At 58.5% G+C, this 19571-nt stretch overlaps 1 protein-coding gene across 2 annotated transcripts; it reads left to right on the plus strand.

Annotated features, from left to right (window-relative positions):
• The first annotated feature begins 768 nt into the window (after positions 1-768).
• GET4 (guided entry of tail-anchored proteins factor 4) lies at positions 769-19160 on the plus strand. 2 transcript variants are annotated; one of them, XM_082714064.1, is made up of 9 exons: positions 769-1011; positions 5730-5808; positions 6085-6166; positions 6602-6751; positions 11577-11715; positions 13148-13288; positions 13387-13462; positions 13552-13624; positions 18316-19160. In XM_082714064.1, the coding sequence occupies exons 1-9, from the start codon at positions 860-862 to the stop codon at positions 18399-18401; spliced, it is 978 nt and encodes a 325-aa protein (XP_082570190.1). In that variant the 5' UTR covers positions 769-859; the 3' UTR covers positions 18402-19160. The 2 variants fall into 2 exon arrangements, with proteins under 2 accessions (XP_082570190.1, XP_082570191.1); XM_082714065.1 differs by lacking the exon at positions 769-1011 and adding an exon at positions 1133-5312.
• Positions 19161-19571: the final 411 nt, after the last annotated feature.

Genomic DNA, 19571 nt, shown 5'->3' on the forward strand with positions numbered 1-19571 from the left:
TCTTTAAAAAGAAAAGCTCTACTGTTGTTCGCAGGGATGTACTCTTGAGTTAGAACCAGTCCCCAACGAATGGACATCTGCTCGAACTTCTCCCAACACCACCAACAGATGTGCAAACAGGAGCTCTGTACTGCATACCCTCGCGCGTCTCGAGAGTTGACTAACCCTGAAATCCAGGGGCCTTCAGATGGAAAACCTGTCCCCGTGCCCGTCCCCGGGTTCGACCCCGCGTCCGTTCTTGTCCCCTCTCCCCCAGACCGCCAGCTCCGCGTTAATAGTCCGTGCTGCGTCCAAGCGGGGCCGACCACGGCTCCTCGAGCGGTGACGTGTCACCTGGACTTGGATCTCTCTTTGGTCCCCAAACCCGGCCAAACAGGATGCGGCTTTAGTCACCCTCACCTCCCCGGGGCGGCCCGCAGCAGAAAGCACGAAAACACGGCTTTAATTTCAGAATCCTGGAATCCCAAAGACTGTTCAACTGGTGGCTGCTGGGCCTCGGGCCACTCGCCTGGGGCGCATCCGCGGCGCGTAGGCCCGGCGCCCGCGTTCTGACGTCACGCGCCGTCGCCATTGTGGCGTCCGCGTGCCCCGTCGCGGTCACGAGCGGCCCCGCCCCGCGGCCCTGCGGCCTCACGGCCGTCCCTTCGCAGACTCTGCGGCCCCGCCCCGCGATCACGTGCGCGCCCGCCGCGGCCCCGCCCCGCGGTCACGTGGCCGCCCGCCGAAGCGCCCGCTTCCAGCTTCGCGCGGCTCCTCGCGGGCCACCGTAGAGGGCGTCTGGCGGCCGCCGGGACGGAAGCCGAGAGGCGCTGCCGACCGCGCCTGCGACAGCGTCAGCCCTGCGCGGAGCGCCGGCCTGATGGCGGCGGCGGCGATGGCCGAGCAGGAGAGCTCCCGGAACGGCGCCCGGAACCGCGGCGGTGTCCAGCGCGTGGAGGGCAAGCTGCGCGCCAGCGTCGAGAAGGGCGACTACTACGAGGCGCACCAGATGTACCGGACCCTGTTCTTCAGGTAGCCGCCGCCGCCGCCGCCGCCTTCCAGGGCTTTCCGCCGCGCCGCTGCCCCGCCCCCGGCCGCCTGCCATTGGCCGCGCCCGCCGCCCCGCGCCCCCGTTGGCCCGCGCTGCTGCCCGTCGCCGCGGCGGTCGGAGCCCGGGGCGGCCGGGGGGCGAGGACGGAGGACACCCGACCCGGCGTCTCCCCTCCCCCCTCCGGACCCTCTTCCCCTCTCCGGGCCCCGACCCGGCGTCGCCCATCCGCGGTTTTGCCAGGACCGAGCCCCGGGCCCTGCGGTCCCCGGCGGTCCGGTTGTGCTAGGGAAACGTGCCCCTGCCCCGCGGCTCCTGCGACCCCAGCGGCCTGCGCTGGGGCAGCGGTGTCCCTGAGCCCGGCGCCGCGCCTGCACTTGCGCGGCCGCGGGCTCTGTCGATGGGGGCGCGGGGAGTGGGATGTGGGGGGCCCGGCGACGAGTCCCGGGGGCTGGGGGCGCTGGGTGCTCCGGGGCTGCGTGGGTCTCACGGCACGTGCGGGGGGCGGACACTGCTGCGGGCGCGCTGAAATCAAAGGTGCCGCGTCGGCGGGTGTCGTGTGGGCTGCGGTGGTCCCCGCCTGGGCTGTGGGGCCACGAGAGCTGTGCTGTGGCGCGTGGCTGCTGTGATCCGAGTTGTCGCTTGCGCGGGGCGTTCGGTGTCCCTGGACGGTCCGGGCGGAGCAGTGGAGGGGATTCGCTGGGAGGGATTGGCCTGAACGACAGGTGCAAGAGTTTAGTCCGGTCCGTGGAGGGCCTTTTCTGCCCCAGCTGTGTGGCGGGGAGCTGAAGGGCCGTGGGAGGCTTTTCACCACCAGGCCCAGACTTTGATATGCAAGTGGCAAGAGGGGTCAGTGTTTCCGCAGACTCTGAGGTCCTGTCCCGGCCATGCTCGGCTCAGCTGGCTGGAGGAGCCCGGGTCGGAGTGCGTGCTGCTGAACGTAGACAGCTTCACCTACCAGAAGTCCGTGTGAGGGGAGCTTTCTGAGCTAGGTGCTTGCTGTTCTCGGGATTACTAATCAGCAAAATTCCATTTTCCCAACAAGAAACAATGTTTCCTGTTTTGAGACAGTTTTGCCTTGTGGGATGAGCCTTGAAGAGGCAAGTCTCTCTGCCCACGGTGTGTTTGGGGGTGGTGATGAAAAGCAGGCTCTCCTCCACCCCAGCCTTGACTTGGCTTTGAATTCTATGTGTTCTCTGTGATCTAAGACCAGCCTTGGCTTCCTCGTGGGACATCTGGTGTGCACCGACACTGCTCAGGAGTTGGGAAAAAGAAATCTGCCACTGGCCCCACTGGGGACAAAGTTAATGGTGGCGTTTGTGGTCGTCATTAAGGCCTGGCTGAACTATCCTGGAGTTGTCCCTGGCTTCCAAGGTGCTGTCCATCAGACCTGTGATCCCAGCGCTGTTGAGACCCTGCTGGGGGTGTGGCTCTTGGACAAGTCTGATTCACTGAGTTATACTAGGTTCTGGGCCTTTTTGTAAGTCAACATACATGTCTGTATTTGTTTACCTGAAACATACACTTTGAGGAGTTATGGCCCATATGTTCCCATGAACCTATCACCAACCAAGATAGGGAAAACAGCCATTACTGCTAAGGTTCTTTTCTCTGTTTTCAGAATCCATCTCTCACAAACCCTTACCCTCAGGCACTCACTGCTCTCTGTGGCCCCATAGTTTGACTTGCATCTTCTAGAATGTTTTGTAAGTGAAATCATATCTGCTTTTTGTGCATTTTGAGTTTACACAGCATGCTTATTTGGAGATTTCCCCACGTGTAAAGCATTAGTTCATCCCTATTGACGAATGGTGTCCTGTGAGGGACCACAGCTTGTTACCCACTCACCTGTTGGATACATTCGTCAAATTGGTGTCTATTTTTTTGTTTTGTTTTGTTTTTTTAGGATTTTTTTTATTTGAGAGAGAGTGCACAGGGAGCCTGGGGAAGGGAAGAGTCAGAGTGGGAGGAAGAAGCAGGGGCCTCAATCCCAGGACCCTGGGATCGTGACCTGAGCCGAAGACCGATGCTTAGCCCACTGAGCCACCCAGGCGCCCCCCACCCCCAAATTGCACTGTTTTAATTGTTGTGTTTCACAGCAGTTGAAGGAGAGGGGGCATGGAATCTGGCGGTCCAGTGGGTTGGATTTCCTCAGTGCACCTGCCTCAGCTGTGGGCAGTAGTCGAGGCCTGGTGGCTCAGCTGGTGCCAGCGGATGGCCACCTAGTGTCTTCAGACCACTCTCTGCCAGGAGGAGGGAGTCTGTTTTCCAGACCTTTTGTGTTTTGGGCATTTGGTCATCCTCCACCCACTTCTGGCATTCATGGCTATTTTGCGGGGTGGCCATAGGGCTTCTTGGCCCAGTGTTGGGAGGGGCTCTGCAGCCAGCCTGCCTCCCCCCAGGGGCATTTCTGAGAATTGTGTGGTTTTGCCTCTTAAATCAAATGAAGAAAAATTTTTAAAAGAAAAACTTATTGGGGCACCTGGGTGTCTCAGTGCAGCGTCTGCCTTTGGCTCAGGTCATGATCCTGGGGTCCTGGGATGGAGCTCCATGGGGAGTCGGCTTCTCCCTCTGCTCCCCACCCGCCCCCCCACCCCAGTCTCCAATCAGTTGGCAGCTGGCAGATGACACCAGCATGTGTCCCCCAGGTGCACTGAGCATGTACACCTTCCAAAGGTGTGGGCATGGGGGTGCAGACAGCAGGACTGCGTGGATGGTGCCGGGCCGGAGGGTTCCTGCTCCCTCTGCTCTCAGCAACCTCCCAAGCCTTGGACTCAGACAACTAAATCCCTTCCCGTTCCCCGCGTTCTGCCGAAAGGAGGATGCTCATTTCTCAGCGTTGCCTTTATCCGCACCCCCCCCCCCCCAGCTTTCCTTGATCTGCAACAGGTGATCCCATGTGGATGGGACGAGTGCTGGCTGTGGCACATCGCCCCACTCCCCCTTGGCCCCCAACCCCAGGAAGGGAGGCACCGTGGGTGCTTGAACACCGTGGGTGTTACCCCAGGGATTTGCTGTTACCTGCTCCTTGGCAGCTTCCTTCTTGGGGTGTTTTGAGAGGTTGTCTCTTGCACTGCATCAGATGGAGGAGTCTAGAGTTCTGTCACATCTTGCGTAAGCAGTAGCACGCTGGCGAGATTGTCACTTAGAAGAAGTGCCTATGTGTCCATGGAAATGGCAACATGAGGTGGTGTGCCTCCGCATACTCATCTTTCCAGAACTGCCTGTGGCAGTGCTGGCCACGGGTCGTGGGCAGGGCGGCTCCCAGCAGAACCAGACCGGGATGAGCTCGGTTGGTGTGGGAGTAGGCTGTGTACATGTGCAAAGGAGAGAGACAAACAAGACGGCTCACAGAAGTCCTGCTACAGAAACCGCAGGCCGCACAGATGACGGTGGGCTGGCAGTGGTTTCCTTTCTTGGGGTATAGGCTCTTCTCGCTGGCCCCACCCCCCTACCCAGCAGATGGGGTCTTCTGTTGGGGCCATGTCTGGGCCCACTGGGTTCCCCTGTGTGTGACTGTGATGGGGTTGGGTTCTCTGGGGCGGGGAGGGGGGTGTCTGGTTATGGAACTTTTTGAAGAAAAGACCTTTTCTGTGGTTAGTCGAACTCACGTTCCCCCCTGCCCTGTCGGTCCCAGTGAGCTGCAGACAGGCTCCCTGGTGCACGTGTCTGGTGTTGGTCTGTCTTGGTAGCCCCTTGGGGCTGCTGCTTTAGTATCTCTAGTTTGTTGTGTCTGGACTGGGAGGCACAGACGTTACTGGTTGTATTTTTGGTTGTACTTCTTTTCTGAGGATTGTGGAGCTGAGTTCCCACCGATGACTGGAGCATCCGGCAGCGCGTGTGCGTGTGGCCTTCAGGCACTCCCTCCTGCTGTGCATTCTGGGGGAGCCCAGAGGTGCTTCGCTGAACACTGTCTGTTGCGGATGGACCATTGTCCAGTTTGTTTGGGTTTAGTTACGGGCTGGGCTCTGGCTGCTCTGTGCTTCTGTCTCTGCAGTTCAGGGAAACTGAGAAATGTGTTCAAAGTGGGATAGTAAGGCAGGACAGAGGGGTGGAGGGGCAAGAGGAAAGCACAGGGGGCGGGGAGGGACCGCAGGGACCGTCGGTGCAGTCATCACAGTGGGTGCTGTGTGTGCGTGTCCCCCACCTGAGAGGTCTCTATCCTGGAGCTCTCGCTTTCCCGACCCCTGAGTGCTACCTGGACCCTTAGTTCTCCAGTGGACCCCAGTGTAACACTGTGTCCCACATGCAGCTCCTACCACCGTGGCTGGACGTGCCTCGTGGTGTAAGCCACCCAGCCTTTCTCTGGGTCCTGCAGAAACCCTTGAGCTGCTCTAGGGCTGTTTGGGCACAGACAGTGTCCCCTGCCGGTGCTGCTGTCACATGTGGCGCCCAGGTCCGCTGTTCCCCTAAGGTCGGAGCTGCTGACAGCAGGGACTCTGTGCACACCAGGGGGACCTGGGTTGTGGAGCCACCCCAGTGTGGAGGCTGGACAGACTCAGGGGGCAGGGCGCCGTGACTGCCGGGTAAGGCAGTGGGCTCAGCAAAGAGAATGCATTTGCACTCCCATCTTTGGTAGGAGGCCCGTGCGCCCGCGCGCCTGCGTGCCTGTGTGCGGGACCGCGTGCTTTAGCGCTTGCATCAGTTGGGGGGGGTGTCTGCCTGACTGGACCTAACTGGGGCTCCGCTCTCTCTCTCACAGATACATGTCACAGAACAAGCACACAGAAGCGCGGGAGCTCATGTGCTCGGGGGCGCTGCTGTTCTTCAGCCACGGCCAGGTACACAGCGACCTCATCCCCTTCTCTGCGTGGGGCCTGCAGGCTGGGAGAGGCCTGGCGGAGGGCTACAGGTTGTGCTTGGCCCTGACCCTGCCAGTGTGTTCACGTCCCAGGGCGCTGTCTGAGGTGCTGCGCGTACAGCTGGGGTCTCGGTCCTCAGGCCGTGCTGCCAAGTGAGCTCTGTGCTCAGAGTGGTCTTCTTAGCTTAGGTCTGCCACAGCTGCTGAGCTCGAGCCGGAGCTCAGTTTTTGTGATTCTTGCTTCCATGTTTTATAGCAAAACAGTGCTGCAGACTTGTCCATGCTGGTATTAGAGTCGCTGGAGAAGGCGGAAGTCGAGGTGGCGGATGAGCTGCTGGGTGAGGCTCTTACTGTGCGGGAGGCACCTGCAAGTGTGGAGTGGTGACACCCCTATGCACTGTTTGGCGATGGTGGCCTCTGGTCCCGGAGACCTGGCTTGCCGGCCCCATGTGGCACAGTGGGGGTCGTCCTCCTTAGGGACTGCCCAGCTGGAAGGATGGAGGAGCGGCGTGCACCCGCTGCTGCACTCCCATGGGTCATCCCCTACCCGCCAGGCCTTGCTCCTCTGTGGGTGGGCTTCCTGCTGGAGCACCCCCCTTCCTCTCCACCCCCCCCCCCCCGCTCCCCGGCACACGCTGAGCTGTGAGGCCACCCCAGCACACCAGTTCCCAGGTTTTGAAGCAAAGTAGTTCTCGTGAACTATAAGATGTGGGACACAGAGCTGAGCAGTAGCGTGTTTCTGTGGGTAAGAGTCTGTATTCATGTTGTTCTAGAAAATCTGGCCAAACTGTTCAGTTTGATGGACCCCAATTCCCCAGAGCGAGTGGCTTTTGTGTCTCGAGCCCTGAAGTGGTCCAGTGGAGGATCTGGGAAGCTGGGCCACCCCCGGCTCCACCAGCTGCTGGCCCTCACGCTGTGGAAAGGTAGGTCTGGGGCACCTGTGCACAGAGCTACTCTTGGGCGGGTGCTGGCCGTTTCGGCAACAGCTGTCTCTTTTTATGTACGGGACTTTTATTTGGATTAGCTGTTTAATCAGGTAAACTCCTGGGACACTGGATATGAGGGGAGATTTTGTTCTCCACTGGCTTGGCCCTACCTGTCCATGGGCCTCGGGCGCAGCCCCTCCAGCCTCCTTTCTGGGACATCCTCCCTAGACTGGCCCTCTGATGGCACCTGCCCTGTGTTTTCTTCATATTTATCTCAGCTTCTGAGTAAGCATTTATGGGGGGGATCCGTGAGGGGGATCCTGGGAGTTTCTGGATGTGGTTCCCATCCTGCGCTGAGAGGCTGCTGCCCACTGGAAAAGGCACATGGTTGGGTGCTCTGACCAGCATTTGTTCTGGAGAATTCGAAGAGCTCTGTCCTGTGTGGTGAGCACCCACAGGCAGCTCATTCATGCTGCCGCAGCCTTCCCAGCAGCCCGGCAGTGCGTGGGGCGGGGCGGGGGCCTTGGTGGGAGCTGAGGGACAAGGACCTTTACTTGGAGACGACCTTCACCAGGAACGGCTGTGACAGCAGGCTCCTCCCGGAAACAGCCTGCTTCCAGCAAGCCGTGCGGTGGTCAGACAAACGGATCTGTCTCCCCCACAGCCAGCAGGCCCAGGGTGCCTTCTTGCTGTTTCTAATGCAGCAGCACGCATGTGGTGGGCACCCACCACGAACCCGGCCCTTGTGCAGGCTGGGAAGCCAGCTGTGTGTGCATCTGAGGGCCATGCGCTTACTCCACTGTGTCCCCACCCGCTGTGACCCACGAGGCAGGAGGTTTCGGCATTCCTGCCTGCCGGCCTGCCTGCCAGCACTACTTTTACACCAGAGGGATAGGAAGAGAAAATGGTCAGACGTCCATAAAGGCTGGACAGTTAAGGAAGCCCTCCTTGAAGGGTGTGGCTGAGTCCCTTCCCCAGACCACCCAAGAAGCACACAGGGTCCGAGAGAGAGCATCCGGCATTTTGAGGCCAAGGCCGTCTTAGGCTCCCTCCCCTTCTGATGTGCGTTCCCTACGGGCGCCTTGCTCCTCCAACCTTGGCCTCACCCACTGCTGGTGGCGGGTTCCTCCATCCCCCAGGCCATCCTGGCCTTTCCAACTGGCGTGGTCCCCATATATTTTCTGTCTGTCCTGCCCACGGGACACTGGTGTGTCCTATTCACTGACCTCGGAGAGAGGCCATCTGTGCTTGCCTGCCTGGCGGGGGTGGGGGAGTCCCAAAAGCCCCTGCCGTTGACTCCCACCTTGACTTCAGGGGGTGCTGAGTCTGCATGTGCGGGTGGACAGCCTGGTGACTGTGCCAGTCAGGTGCACCTGTGGCAAACCGCTATTGCCAGCAAGTAATATTTGGCACCACTTTTGCCCAGGCAATATTGGGTGGCGCATGGGGGACACTGGGCGGGAAATGGGGCATGACCCTGCGTCTGTGGCTGAGAAGCAGAACTCAGGCTGCAGGAGTTCCTCAGAGCCCTCGTTGGCTAGGAGCCAACTGTAAGGCATGGACAGTTACTAGTACGATGTTCAAATTCAAGAGACCGCGATCACACGTAGTACCTGAGCCCCAAGCCCCAAGGGAGACAAGCGCAGAGTCCATGTCCTGTCCTGCCCTACAGTGTCCACAGCTTGTGTCTGGAGGCTGTGCTTAGGGATGTCTGTCCAGCTGCAGTGCCTGGGGGCAGGCCCCCAATCGGGACCTCCAGGCAGGTGTGGCCCGGTGGGCACGGAGCCACCCGCCGTCCTGCCAGTCTCTCTCCACGACCTTGGCTTTGGGGGGGGGGGTCCGTCATGCAGTCCCTCATCCTACTACGTGTGTCTCACAAACTCAGGGTTTGTGGCAGCCTTGCCTCGAGCAAGGTCACCAGCGCCATGTTTCCGACAGCACTTGCTCCCTTGGTGTCCCTGGGCCACCGTCGGTCATTCTAGCAATGGCACAGGCTTTTCCATTATAACTTGTTATGAAGTCTGTGACCATGGTCTTTGATATGGTCCTGGTTTTGGTGCACTAGGAACTACGTTCATGGAAGATGGTGAATTTCCTGGATAACTGTGTGTGTGCTCACTGCTGTACCGACCAGCCGCTCCCAGGTCTCTCCCCTTCCTCCGGCCTCCCTGTTCCCTGAGATCCAGAAATATCAAAATTGGGCCTGTTCCTGATCCTACGGTGGCCTGTCTGCGTTCGAGTGAAAAGAAGAGTCCAATGTCTGTCATTCTAAATGACAAACTGCAGAACGTTTGTCATGCTCGGTGAGAATGCTTGTCCAAAGCTGAGGTGGGCCGAAAGCCGGGCTTCTTGCATCAAAGAACAGGTAGTGAACTCAAAGGACAGGCTCCAGGAGGACGTGACAGGAGCTCCTCCGGCGACAGCTGGATAATGGGGACGCAGAACAGCCTCTGGCTGATGTGGAGGCGGTTGGAGTGGTTGGGACAGTAGCTGAGCCACCATGTTTCCTCAAGCGAGAGCCTGATCCGGAGGGAGGCCCTGAGTCTCTCTGATTCCATGAAGGCTGAGGGAAGCGAGCTGGCTGCAGAAGGGGGCTGTGAAGCTGGTAGAGGCCGGCTCGAGGTGGATTCCGGAAAGAAGTCTTCTCCATAACCTAGAAGCTGCGGCCGGTGACACTGACGAGCGAGCTGAGGTCATTACTGATGGGGCTGCGCTCCACAGCAACCTCTCGGTATAGGAGAAACCGCCGGAGAGAAGGGGATGCCTTCCAGGACTTCCAGAACCTCCGTACCTGGAGAGAAGTCAACGTCCGGCTTCAGAGCTTCCAAGGACAAGCTGACACTGCTGTTAGGAGCTAATACAGCTGGTGATGGTAAGTTGAAGCCAGTGCTCGTGTACCATCTGGAAATCTTCAGGCCCTTAACAATTCTGCTAAATCTACTCTGCTTGGCCTCTGTAGATGCAGCAACAAAGCCTGGATGACTGTGTCTATTTACAACATGGTTTATTAAACATTTTAACCCCACTGTTGAGACCTATTGCTCAGAAAAAGATTCCTTTCAAAATATTACTGCTTGCTGATAAAGCATCTGGCACCCGAGAGCTCTGATGGAGACGGGCAGCAGGAGAGATGTCGTTTTCATGTCTGACACGACATCCATTCTGCAGCCCGTGGATCAACGAGGCATTGCAACCTTCATGTCTTCTTATTTAACAAACACACTCTGTAAGGCTCTCGCTGCCATAGACCGTGATTCCTCTGATGGTTCTGGGAAAAGTCCATAGAAAACTTTCCAGAAAGGATTTGTCTTTCTAGATGCCACTAAGGACACCCATGATTCATAGGAAGAGGTCAAAACATCAGTAGTGACAGGAGTTTGATAGACGTTGATTCCAACCCCCATAGATGACTTTGAGGGTTCAGGACTTTGTGGAGGAAGTCACTGCCAATGTGGTGAAATGGCAAGAGAACTAGAATCAGAAGTGGAGCCTGAACGTGGCACTGAACCGCTGCCATCTCACACTTTACCAGATGAGGAGCTGCGTCTCATGGAGGAGAAGGAAAGTGGTTTGTTGAGATGGGATCCGCTCCTGGTGCAGATGCTGTGACCACTGTTGAAGTGACCACAGAAGATACCGAGGAGGACATCACCTGAGCTAATAAATCAGCAGTGCGGTTTGAGAGAGAGGACTGACTTGCACACTGAAAGATGTTCTCCTGTGGGCAAATGCTACCCAACAGCATCACGCACTCCAGTGTGTGCAGAAAACATCATAGCCTACTTATTTTAAGAATGTGGCATGGCCGCCCCCGCCGCCGGCGGCCCCGATCAGTCGGCGGCTACCACCATCGAGGCAGGCCCTCCTCCAGCAACAACGAGGACTCCCTGGGAGTTCAGGAGCGGGTTAGCGTCTCGTGGCCATCAAGCATTTGTTTCTGAAGGCACGTACCTGGGCTTTAGACCGTGCTGTCACACTCAGCACAGCTCTTGCGCGCCCTGGGAAACCTGAAAGCTTGACTGGCTTTGAAGAGGTTGCTTTGCCGCGGTCTGCAGTCAGGGCCACAGTATGCCTGAGCTGCTCCTGGGCGGGCTGCAGTCCAGTTCGTGGAGGGAGCCTTGTGCGGGGCAGGGCCTGTGGGTGTGGTTTTGCCTAACTTCTCTTCTCATGATGCTCTAAAGCCAAAAAGTTATCCCAGGGGGTCTGAGGGAGAGAGGAGAGACCGCACAGGTACACAAAGCAATGCCGACTCAGAATTAGTCTGTGTTTCTGAAGGCGGCAGTCTGGGCCCTGAGGGCATCTGCCATGGGCGGGAGGGCAGCCGGGTCCTCGGAGCAGGTGTTCCCAGCAGAAGGTGGAGGCAGCTGAGGCACAGGGCCCGAGCCCTGGAAAGGTGTGGGAACCAGGTGGCTTGTGAGCAGGACGGGTGTGAGCCGGTCTGCTCCAGGAGACAGACGACGGTGGGCGGGGGTGGCATGGCCTAGGCTGGGGCTCTGCTTGGCACCGCAGCCACTCTGGGTGTCCTGTGTTCTGTCCACGGGGGTGGGGCGGGGAGAGGGACAGGAGGTAGATCGATTTTCCCGTGATGAATGGGGAGAGCAGGTTTACAGCCTGAGTCATTTACTGATGTTGAGAAGATTGGGATTTTGATTGTTGTTTTTAAAAAACAGAAGTGGTTACGAACAGCTGAGCGTTAGAGCAGACGTGCCCATGGTGTTCTTAGCCCCAAAGCTTCCTGCGTTGCTGAATGTGACACGGCAGAGCCGGGCAGGGGCCGCACAGAGACCCGTGCACGCTCATCGGTGTCCCCTCTCCTCTGTAGAGCAGAACTATTGTGAGTCCCGGTACCACTTCCTGCACTCTGCGGACGGCGAGGGCTGTGCCCACATGCTGGTGGAGTACTCGACCTCCAGGGGCTTCCGCAGCGAGGTGGACATGTTCGTGGCCCAGGCCGTGCTGCAGTAAGTACCACACTCGTGGGGTCCCGTCTCCCTGCACGGCTGCCGGGTCTGCCCCGTGGCCCTGCCGCAGATAGCTCCCTCCCCCTCCCACCAAGGACAGGTCACGCTGTCCCTCTCCACTCTGTCGGGCTGCCGCGGACGTGAGTGTCTGTTCAGAGCTAGCGTTCTGCTGTGGCTCCCCAGTGTCTATTTTCTCACATCACCTCTTTGGTGGGTTTTGTTTTTGTTAGCATCAGGCCACTGTTTCTTGTAGGGCTTGTCTGTTTATTTTTTAAAAGATTTTATTTATTTATCTGACTGAGAAAGAGAGGGAACACTAGCATGGGGAGTGGCAGGCAGAGAGAGAAGCAGGCTCCCTGCTAAGCAGGGAGCCCGATGCAGGCTCAATCCTGGGACCCCGAGACCATGACCCGAGCTGAAGGCAGACGCTTGGCCGACTGAGCCACCGAGGTGCCATGGGCATGTATATTTATTGAATTTTACGAGGTGTATTGGAATGGGGAGTGCACATGCCTTTAAAGCTTTCCCAAGCCTGCTCCTGCCTTCCCAGGCATCCCGCGCATCTGAAGGTTCCTCGAAAGCTGTGTCCCGAGTCTGTCCCCATCCATCAGGCCTCGCTTCCTCATCTACTACCAGGCCCATAGCCGGCCTGCTCCAGGCTTCTCCTGCTCACGCTTGTCCAGTAGAAAGAGGCGGGTTTGGTGGCTGGGCGTCAGGATAGGAAACGTCTTACGGGTTTGAGGGGGTTTTGGGGCCCCAGAACGCTCACCATACACACCCAGCAGCGCTTGGGGCTTCCATGCTCTTGTGCTCCCTGCACAGCAACGCAGGGCTGCCGTCCCCAACTCAGAAACGGAGACGTTTCCTAGACACCTGAGCTCCCTGCCCCAGCCTGTGCAGTATCCAGTGCTCAGAGTCCCCAGGCTGGGCGGGATCGTGTGCAACCACCAGACACCTTCTTCTCGGGCCCTTATCCCTTAACAAGGTGGAGGCCCCCCACCACAGCTCGTCCAGCTGTCGCCCAGGGCCCCTGTGGACAGAGACGTTCCCCGGGGACAGAGAGCTCGGGCCCCTGGGCTGACTGCTCTGTAGGCAGGGGCCTGATGGGTGTAAGCCAGCCGTAGTTGGGCAACTCCCCACGGCATCTGAGCTCCGTTGACCTGGGATGGTCACCTTCCCGAGCTTCATTCCTTCACCGGTCAACTGCGGCAAGCAGGGGGTGCCCTGCTCACGGGGGCGTGGGGACGGCAGCTGGGCTGGGCACAGAGCTCGGCACGGCGGGCCCGCGTTGGCCGGAGCTGCAGGATGGTGTGAGCAGGCAGCCCCGCAGCTGTCGGCCAGCATTCTCCCGCGAGCCAGCGTGGACCTGAGCCCCTGCTAGAGGCCACGGCGTCCCCCTCCAGCAACCCGCTTACTGGCCTCTCGGTTCCAGGTTTCTCTGTTTAAAGAACAAAAGCAGTGCGTCGGTGGTGTTCACGACGTACACACAGAAGCACCCGTCCATCGAGCACGGCCCTCCGTTCGTGCAGCCTCTGCTCAACTTCATCTGGTTCCTGCTGCTGGCTGTGGACGGGTGAGCCCTTGGGTGCTTGGGGCTTGCGGCCGCGCTGGGCTCAGGGGGCCCTCTGGGACTGTCATGCAAACGGAGCCGGACCCCCTGTTGTGTTCCAGGGGCAAACTGACGGTGTTCACAGTGCTGTGCGAGCAGTACCAGCCGTCCCTGCGGCGGGACCCGATGTACAACGAGGTGAGAGGCGGGGCCGCAGTGGGGCAGGCAATCTGGGGGGCGGGGGCGGGGGTGCGCTCCCCGGTGACCCCGTGCCCCTGCCCTTCCAGTACCTCGACAGGATAGGACAGCTGTTCTTCGGTGTGCCGCCCAAGCAGACGTCTTCCTACGGGGGCTTGCTAGGTAAGGCCCAAGCAGGGTGCACCTGGGTGGGGGGAGGAGAGCCGCCCTGGCCGCGTCACCCCTTGGCCTCCCCCCCGGGGGCTCTCTCTCTCCTGAGGCTGTCGCTCTCCTGCGGCTCCGTGTCTCTGCCTGGCCTCGAAGTCCTTCTCCAGCAGAGTCCCAGACACAGCTGAGAGGGTCCCGTTGGCCCTAGTTCGCCCTCTCCTTTGGCCACAGAGCCAAAGCGGATTTCTTCTTTTCTTATTCTGGTAAAATACACATATCCCAAAATTTGCTGTTTAACTATTTCTCAGTGTCCAGTTCAGGGGCACCATCCCCCGGTCCGGCTCCAGAACGTTCCATCCCCACATGGAGACCCTGTCCTCGTGATGCACAGACCCCTGCCCGCTCCCCCAGCCCCGGCCCTGCCGTCTGCTCTCTGTGTCTGTGAGTCTGATGACTCCAGGTCCTTGTGTGGGGGTTCCCCGTGCGTGCCCTTGTCTGGCTCGTGTCCTTGGGGCTCGTCCCTGTGGGGGCAGGGGAATCGCTCCTCCCTTTAGAAGGCCAGCCCGTCCTCCGTGGTGTGGATGGACAGCACTGTGTCACCCATCCCTCTGTGGGGGACCCCTTTTGCTGCTGTTAATATGGGGGCGCATGCGTCTCTTTGAGCCCCTGCAGCCACTGCTCTGGGTAACACCCCCGAGGTGGGATTGCTGGGGCACGGCGAGATTTGGTGTAACTTCAGACGCTGCCAGAATGTCTTCCATGGCAGCGGCCCTGTTCCCCGTCCCGCCTGCTGCGTACAGGGGCAGTTTCTCCACGTCCCCGCCATGTTTGCTATTGTCTGTGCCTCGGTAGTGGGTGTGCGGCTCTCACTGTGGCTCTGAGTCCCGTCACCCTGACGATGAGTGGTGCTGAGCGTCCTTTCTTGTGCTTATTAGCCATTTGTATGTCTCTGTCCATTCAAGTCACGTGCCTGTTTTTGAGTCAGGGTGGCGGTTTCTCTGTACTGGATACTCATCCCTTGTCAGATATAAAATTCCCAAGTGTTTTCTCCCATTCTCTGGGTTGCCTCTTTTTTTTTTAAAGACTTTATTTTTTAAAAGCAGTTTTCAGCGGGGCATCTGAGTGGTGTATTTGGTGGTTGAGCATCCATCTCTTGGTTTCGGCTCAGGTCCTGATCTCAGGGTCATGACATCGAACCCCATGTTGGGCTCCGTGCTCAGCGTGAAGTCTGCTTGGGAATCTCCCTGTCCCTCTGCCCCTCCCTCTCCTCACATGCACTCTTTCTAAAATAAATATAAAAGATAAATAAATATGAAATATAAATAAGTAACTATTTTTAATAAGGTAAATTACAACAGTTTTAGCTTCCCGGCAAGACAAAGGAAGGTGTATCCGTTTCATCCCGGCCCCAGCTGTTCACGGCGTCCCCGTCTGAGTGGTGACCGTGTCAGAACCCTGGACCTGCATGGACACGGCATGTCACCTGAAGTTTGGGGTTCACATTGGGGATACTTTACATGCTGTACGTTTATAGGTTTGGACACACGTGTCCACATTAGAGCCCTGCAGAGTTGTTTCTGTGCCCCAAATCCTGTCTGCCCACCTTGCACTGCCTTCTGTCTCTGTGGGCACTGCCCTGGGATGCACAGAATTCGAAATTTTCCTCCAGTCCAGCTTAGGTGTCTCTGCTCTATTGCTCCTGCCTTTGGTGTCAATCCCTAATGTCCTCATCCGGCCCAGGCCTGTGAGGCTCTTGCCCCATGTCGTCTTCTAAGAATTTTACTGGTTTTGGGTTTCCACAGTGGTCCTTGATCCCTGTAGAGGGTTTTTGTACCTGGTGTGAGGTAGGGGTCCAGTGTCCTGGCTTCGCTTGAAGAGACCCGTTCCCCCGCGTGGTCTGGACACCCTTGTCAGAGATGGCTTGACTGCCATGCACGTGGGCTTCTTTCTGGGCTCTCTGTTGTGTTCTGCGGGCTTTCCGTGTCTTCGTGCCCATGCCATACTGCTGGGATTACTCTGTAGGAAGTTTTGAAATCAGGAAGTGCAAGCCCTCCAGTTTTGTTCTTTTTCAAGATCATTTTGGCTGTTTGGGTCCATTGCAATTCCATATACGTTTTAGGATGTTTTTCTTGCAAACAAGCCATGGGGATTCTGAAAGGGACGGCATGGAATCTGTGGATGGCATTGGGTGGCCTTGGTCTAGGCAGTGTGTCAAGCCCCCCAGCCCATTGACATGGGAAGTGCTTCCATGTGTTAATGACTTCAGTCTCTCTCCGTGGTGGTCAGTGGTTTTCATGGGTGAGTCCTTTGTCTCCTTGGTTAAGGTCAGTGCCTAAGTATTTTAATCTTTTTGATGCTGTTGTAAATGGAATATTTTTATCATTTCTTTTCCAGATTGTTCATTGTTGGCGTAAAGAAACGCAGCGTGTTTTCACGTGCTGACTTTGTGCCCCCTTCCTTTGACGGATTCCCTTACTCCGACAGCTCCTTCCTGGAGTGTTCGGGTTCTCTGCATATGAGACCATGTCCTACGCAGACAGATCGTGTTGCTCCTTCCTTTCCGCTGTAGATGCCTCTTCCTTCGTTCTCGTGCCCGGTGGCCCCGGCCGGAGTTTTCCAGGACTGTGTGGGACGGAGGTGGTGAGGGCGGGCGCCCTCCCCTCGTTCCCGCTCCTCGAGGAGGAGCTCTCAGTCCTTCACCGTCGAGGATCACGTTGGCCGGGGGGTTTCCGAGACGGCGGTCAGTGCGTGGAGGTCGCGCCTCCAGTTCCCGGTTTGCTGAGTGTTTATACGCGAGCATCGGGTTTAGTCCGGCGCTGTTCCTGCATCAGTAGAGATGGACAATCATGTGGGCTTCCCCTCGTGCTGGCGTGGGGCGTCACGCTAGCGGGTTTTCAGGGGGGCCCTCCGTGCATTCCACGAGTAAAGCCACTCGTTGTGGTGTGTTGTCCTCGCTGTGCTGCCGAGTCCCGCTTTCCAGAGGTCCGTTGAGGGTGTAGCCTCCGTGTTCACAGGGGTCACTGGTCTGTGATTTTTCTCGTAGCATCTCTGGGGTTCTGCTGGCCGCGTCAGATGAGTTGGGAAGCGCTCCCTCCCCCTTGATTGTTTTGGAAAAGTTTGGGAAGGACGGTGTTGGTCATTAAGGGTTTAGTAGAACTCACCAGGAAAGCCGTCAGGGCGTGGCTGTTCTTTGTTGGGAAGTTGGTTTTTTTGTTTTTTTTTAAAGATTATTTATTTATTTATTTATTTTGACAGAGAGAGGTCACAAGTAGGCAGAGAGGCAGGCAGAGAGAGGGGAAGGGAAGCAGGCCCCTGCGATCATGACCTGAGCCGAGGGCAGCGGCTTAACCCACTGAGCCACCCAGGTGCCCTGTTGGGAAGTTTTGATGATGGATCCAGTCTCCTTACTGGTTCAGAGGCCCATTTGGATGGTCACTTCTTTGTGACTTGGTCCTGGTGGGTGTTGGAGGCCAGGCCTCCGCCCCACGTCTGCCTGGCGACATGGTCTGGCCTTCCCCAAGGTCTCGTACAGACTTCTTCCCTCCACCAGCCAGAGGCCAGTTTAGTTGTTCCTCTGAATGTGGCTTTTCAGAGCTGAATGTGGTGGTATTTTTGAGTTGATCGTGTTCCCAGAGTTCATCGTTCACCCACACGCACCTAGTCCCACCTACACAGCCCTGGAGAGGGCTCCTGTGGCCCGACAGCATGGAGGCTTCCCTCCTCAGCTTCCTGCTGGGGGGACGTTGTAGAGTCACAGGTGGCTGGTCTGTGCAAGGGGCACGCGTCCCCCACACAGATGCCAGCCTGCTCCTGCCGGAGTGGAGGCAGCCCCAGGTGATGGGGGGCGGGGTGGGGGTTGCTGGTCCCACCAGGCTCCATGATGGCTCCCCCGCCCCTTAGATCCAGGTGGCACCCTGCCCCAGGGGCCCTGCAGGGCTGGCCTGGGTGGGATTTTTGTCCTTGGAGCCAAATTACGCTCCATGGAAAGGTTTTTGGTCTGAGATGATTTCAAAAGTCGTTGGCTGCTGTTCAGCCTTGTGTGGCAGGTGCTTCAGCCCCATGCGGGCCTGGCCGGGCTATGTGTCTGAAGCCCCGGTGCTGTTGCTGGGTCACTGCTGTCGCCCCTCACACAGGGGAGCCGACGCCGGTGTCCATTCATCTCCCGCCGGAACCTCCGCCTCGCCCCTCCCAGTCCCAGGCCGCAAGTGGCGTGTTCCTTGGACCCAATTTCATGGGCCCGAGTCTCTGCAGACGACCTTGCTCACTTTTCTGTTTGTTTCTTTTCATGGTGGTTTGGCTTCAGGGGACTTTCTGGTCTCCTGAGTTCATATTGAATCGTTGTTCTTTGACTAAAAATTAGATAAGTATCAGTGGTGGCAGCCCCACCATTTCTGCCTGGGAATGCGTCCTGACCTGTCCGTGAACCTGTGATGCACACGCGCGTGCCCGCTCAGCAGTGGCCTCCCCGTGACGGGGTTCTGAGGACGATTCTCCAGGGCTGTCTGGCGGCCGGGTTGTGTCCCACGGGTGGGCACTCGGGGTCTTTCCCCAGCTGCCAGGTCCTTACAGGCACGCTGAGCACTCCCTGGGACTCATGCCGTCCCAGCCCGGGAATGCGGCGGCTTGGCAGGTGGGGTTCCCCGGGCAGCCAGGGGTGCCGAGCGCGTGCAGCTGCTGTGCCCCTGACGGCACCTGTTTGCTTCCAGGGAATCTTCTGAGCAGCCTCATGGGCGCCTCGGAGCAGGAGGGCGAGGACAGTCAGGACGACAGCAGCCCCATTGAGCTCGACTGAGCCCGCCCGCCCGGCCTGCATGAAGACGCCCTCGTCCCCGGGGCTCCCGCCGTGAGGCTCCCGCCACGGGGCTCCCGCCGTGGGGTCCCGCCTGAGGCGGCGGGGGCCACGTGGGCCTCGGCGCCGGCCCGGGGCTGCGGGGCCTGCGGCGGCTGTGCTGGGCCGCCCTGCACCCCCAGACTGACCCACAATAAAGCACGGGCCTTGCTGCGCTACCATCCTCTTTCCCTGTCCTTTGTGTCTGGTTTGCTTGGGGAGGCGACCTGGTGTCTGGCACGCGCCCGCGGGCCCGACCCTGTCGCAGGTGGCGTGGGGGGCGGCCGCCGTCCCACCAGCCCTGCACAGATGTCCCGTGGGGTCCCAGAGAGCGTCTGGGTGGCTGCTCCAGGCCACACTGAGGCCACGGCCCCTTGAGGCAGCTCTTACAGCGGGAGCAGGATCTTTTCCACGTTTCGGGACGTGGGATTTATTTTCACTGGGTGATGGATTCCTTTGACCTGGCGTGGTAGGTGTTAACCTTGTGACCAGTCCAGGAGCGAGCAGATGTGCCCTTTCCCACTGACGCTGTACCAGATGTTCGCAGAGCAATGACGAGAGGGGAAACACTTTATTTTTTCACAATTAAAGTAAGAGTTGTAGATTAATACACAGTGATCATGCATGGGAAGGAGTGAGATATACACTCTCGTTGACTGTAAAATGGAATTTAAACGAAGGTTTGTGTTACTTGTTGAGTTTAAATAAATCCTTTATACTGGGTTTTGCGGCGCTGGTCCTTTCTGAGTGAGCTCCTGAGGCTGGCGGGCGGGGGAGCAGGGCCTGAGACCCCATCTGCAGTGGCCGGTCTGGGTCTGCCGCGCCCGCAGGGGGCGCTGTGGGCAGCTACGAGTGGCCAGTGTTGGGGTCTTGTGATTGGTGTGTAACTACGAGGTGGTGGTTTCTCTAAACGCGAGACCCCAAATCCAGTGGGGTTCTGCCTTGTCACAGGTGGGGGAAGGAGTGCAGAGTCCCCCCCTCCCCCACTGGGCAGCCCCCCCCCACCCAGCCCCGGGGCGCACTGAGGAGGCTGCTAGTGGAGGGAGCCCTCACTAGGGGCAGGCCCCAAGCCCACAGTGGGCCCCCTGCCTGGAGCCGTGATGCTTGTTCTGAAACCACGAAATGCGTGCAGCG

Source organism: Mustela nivalis, assembly GCF_964662115.1.
Source record: "Mustela nivalis genome assembly, chromosome: 19".
Classification (NCBI taxonomy): domain Eukaryota; kingdom Metazoa; phylum Chordata; class Mammalia; order Carnivora; family Mustelidae; genus Mustela; species Mustela nivalis.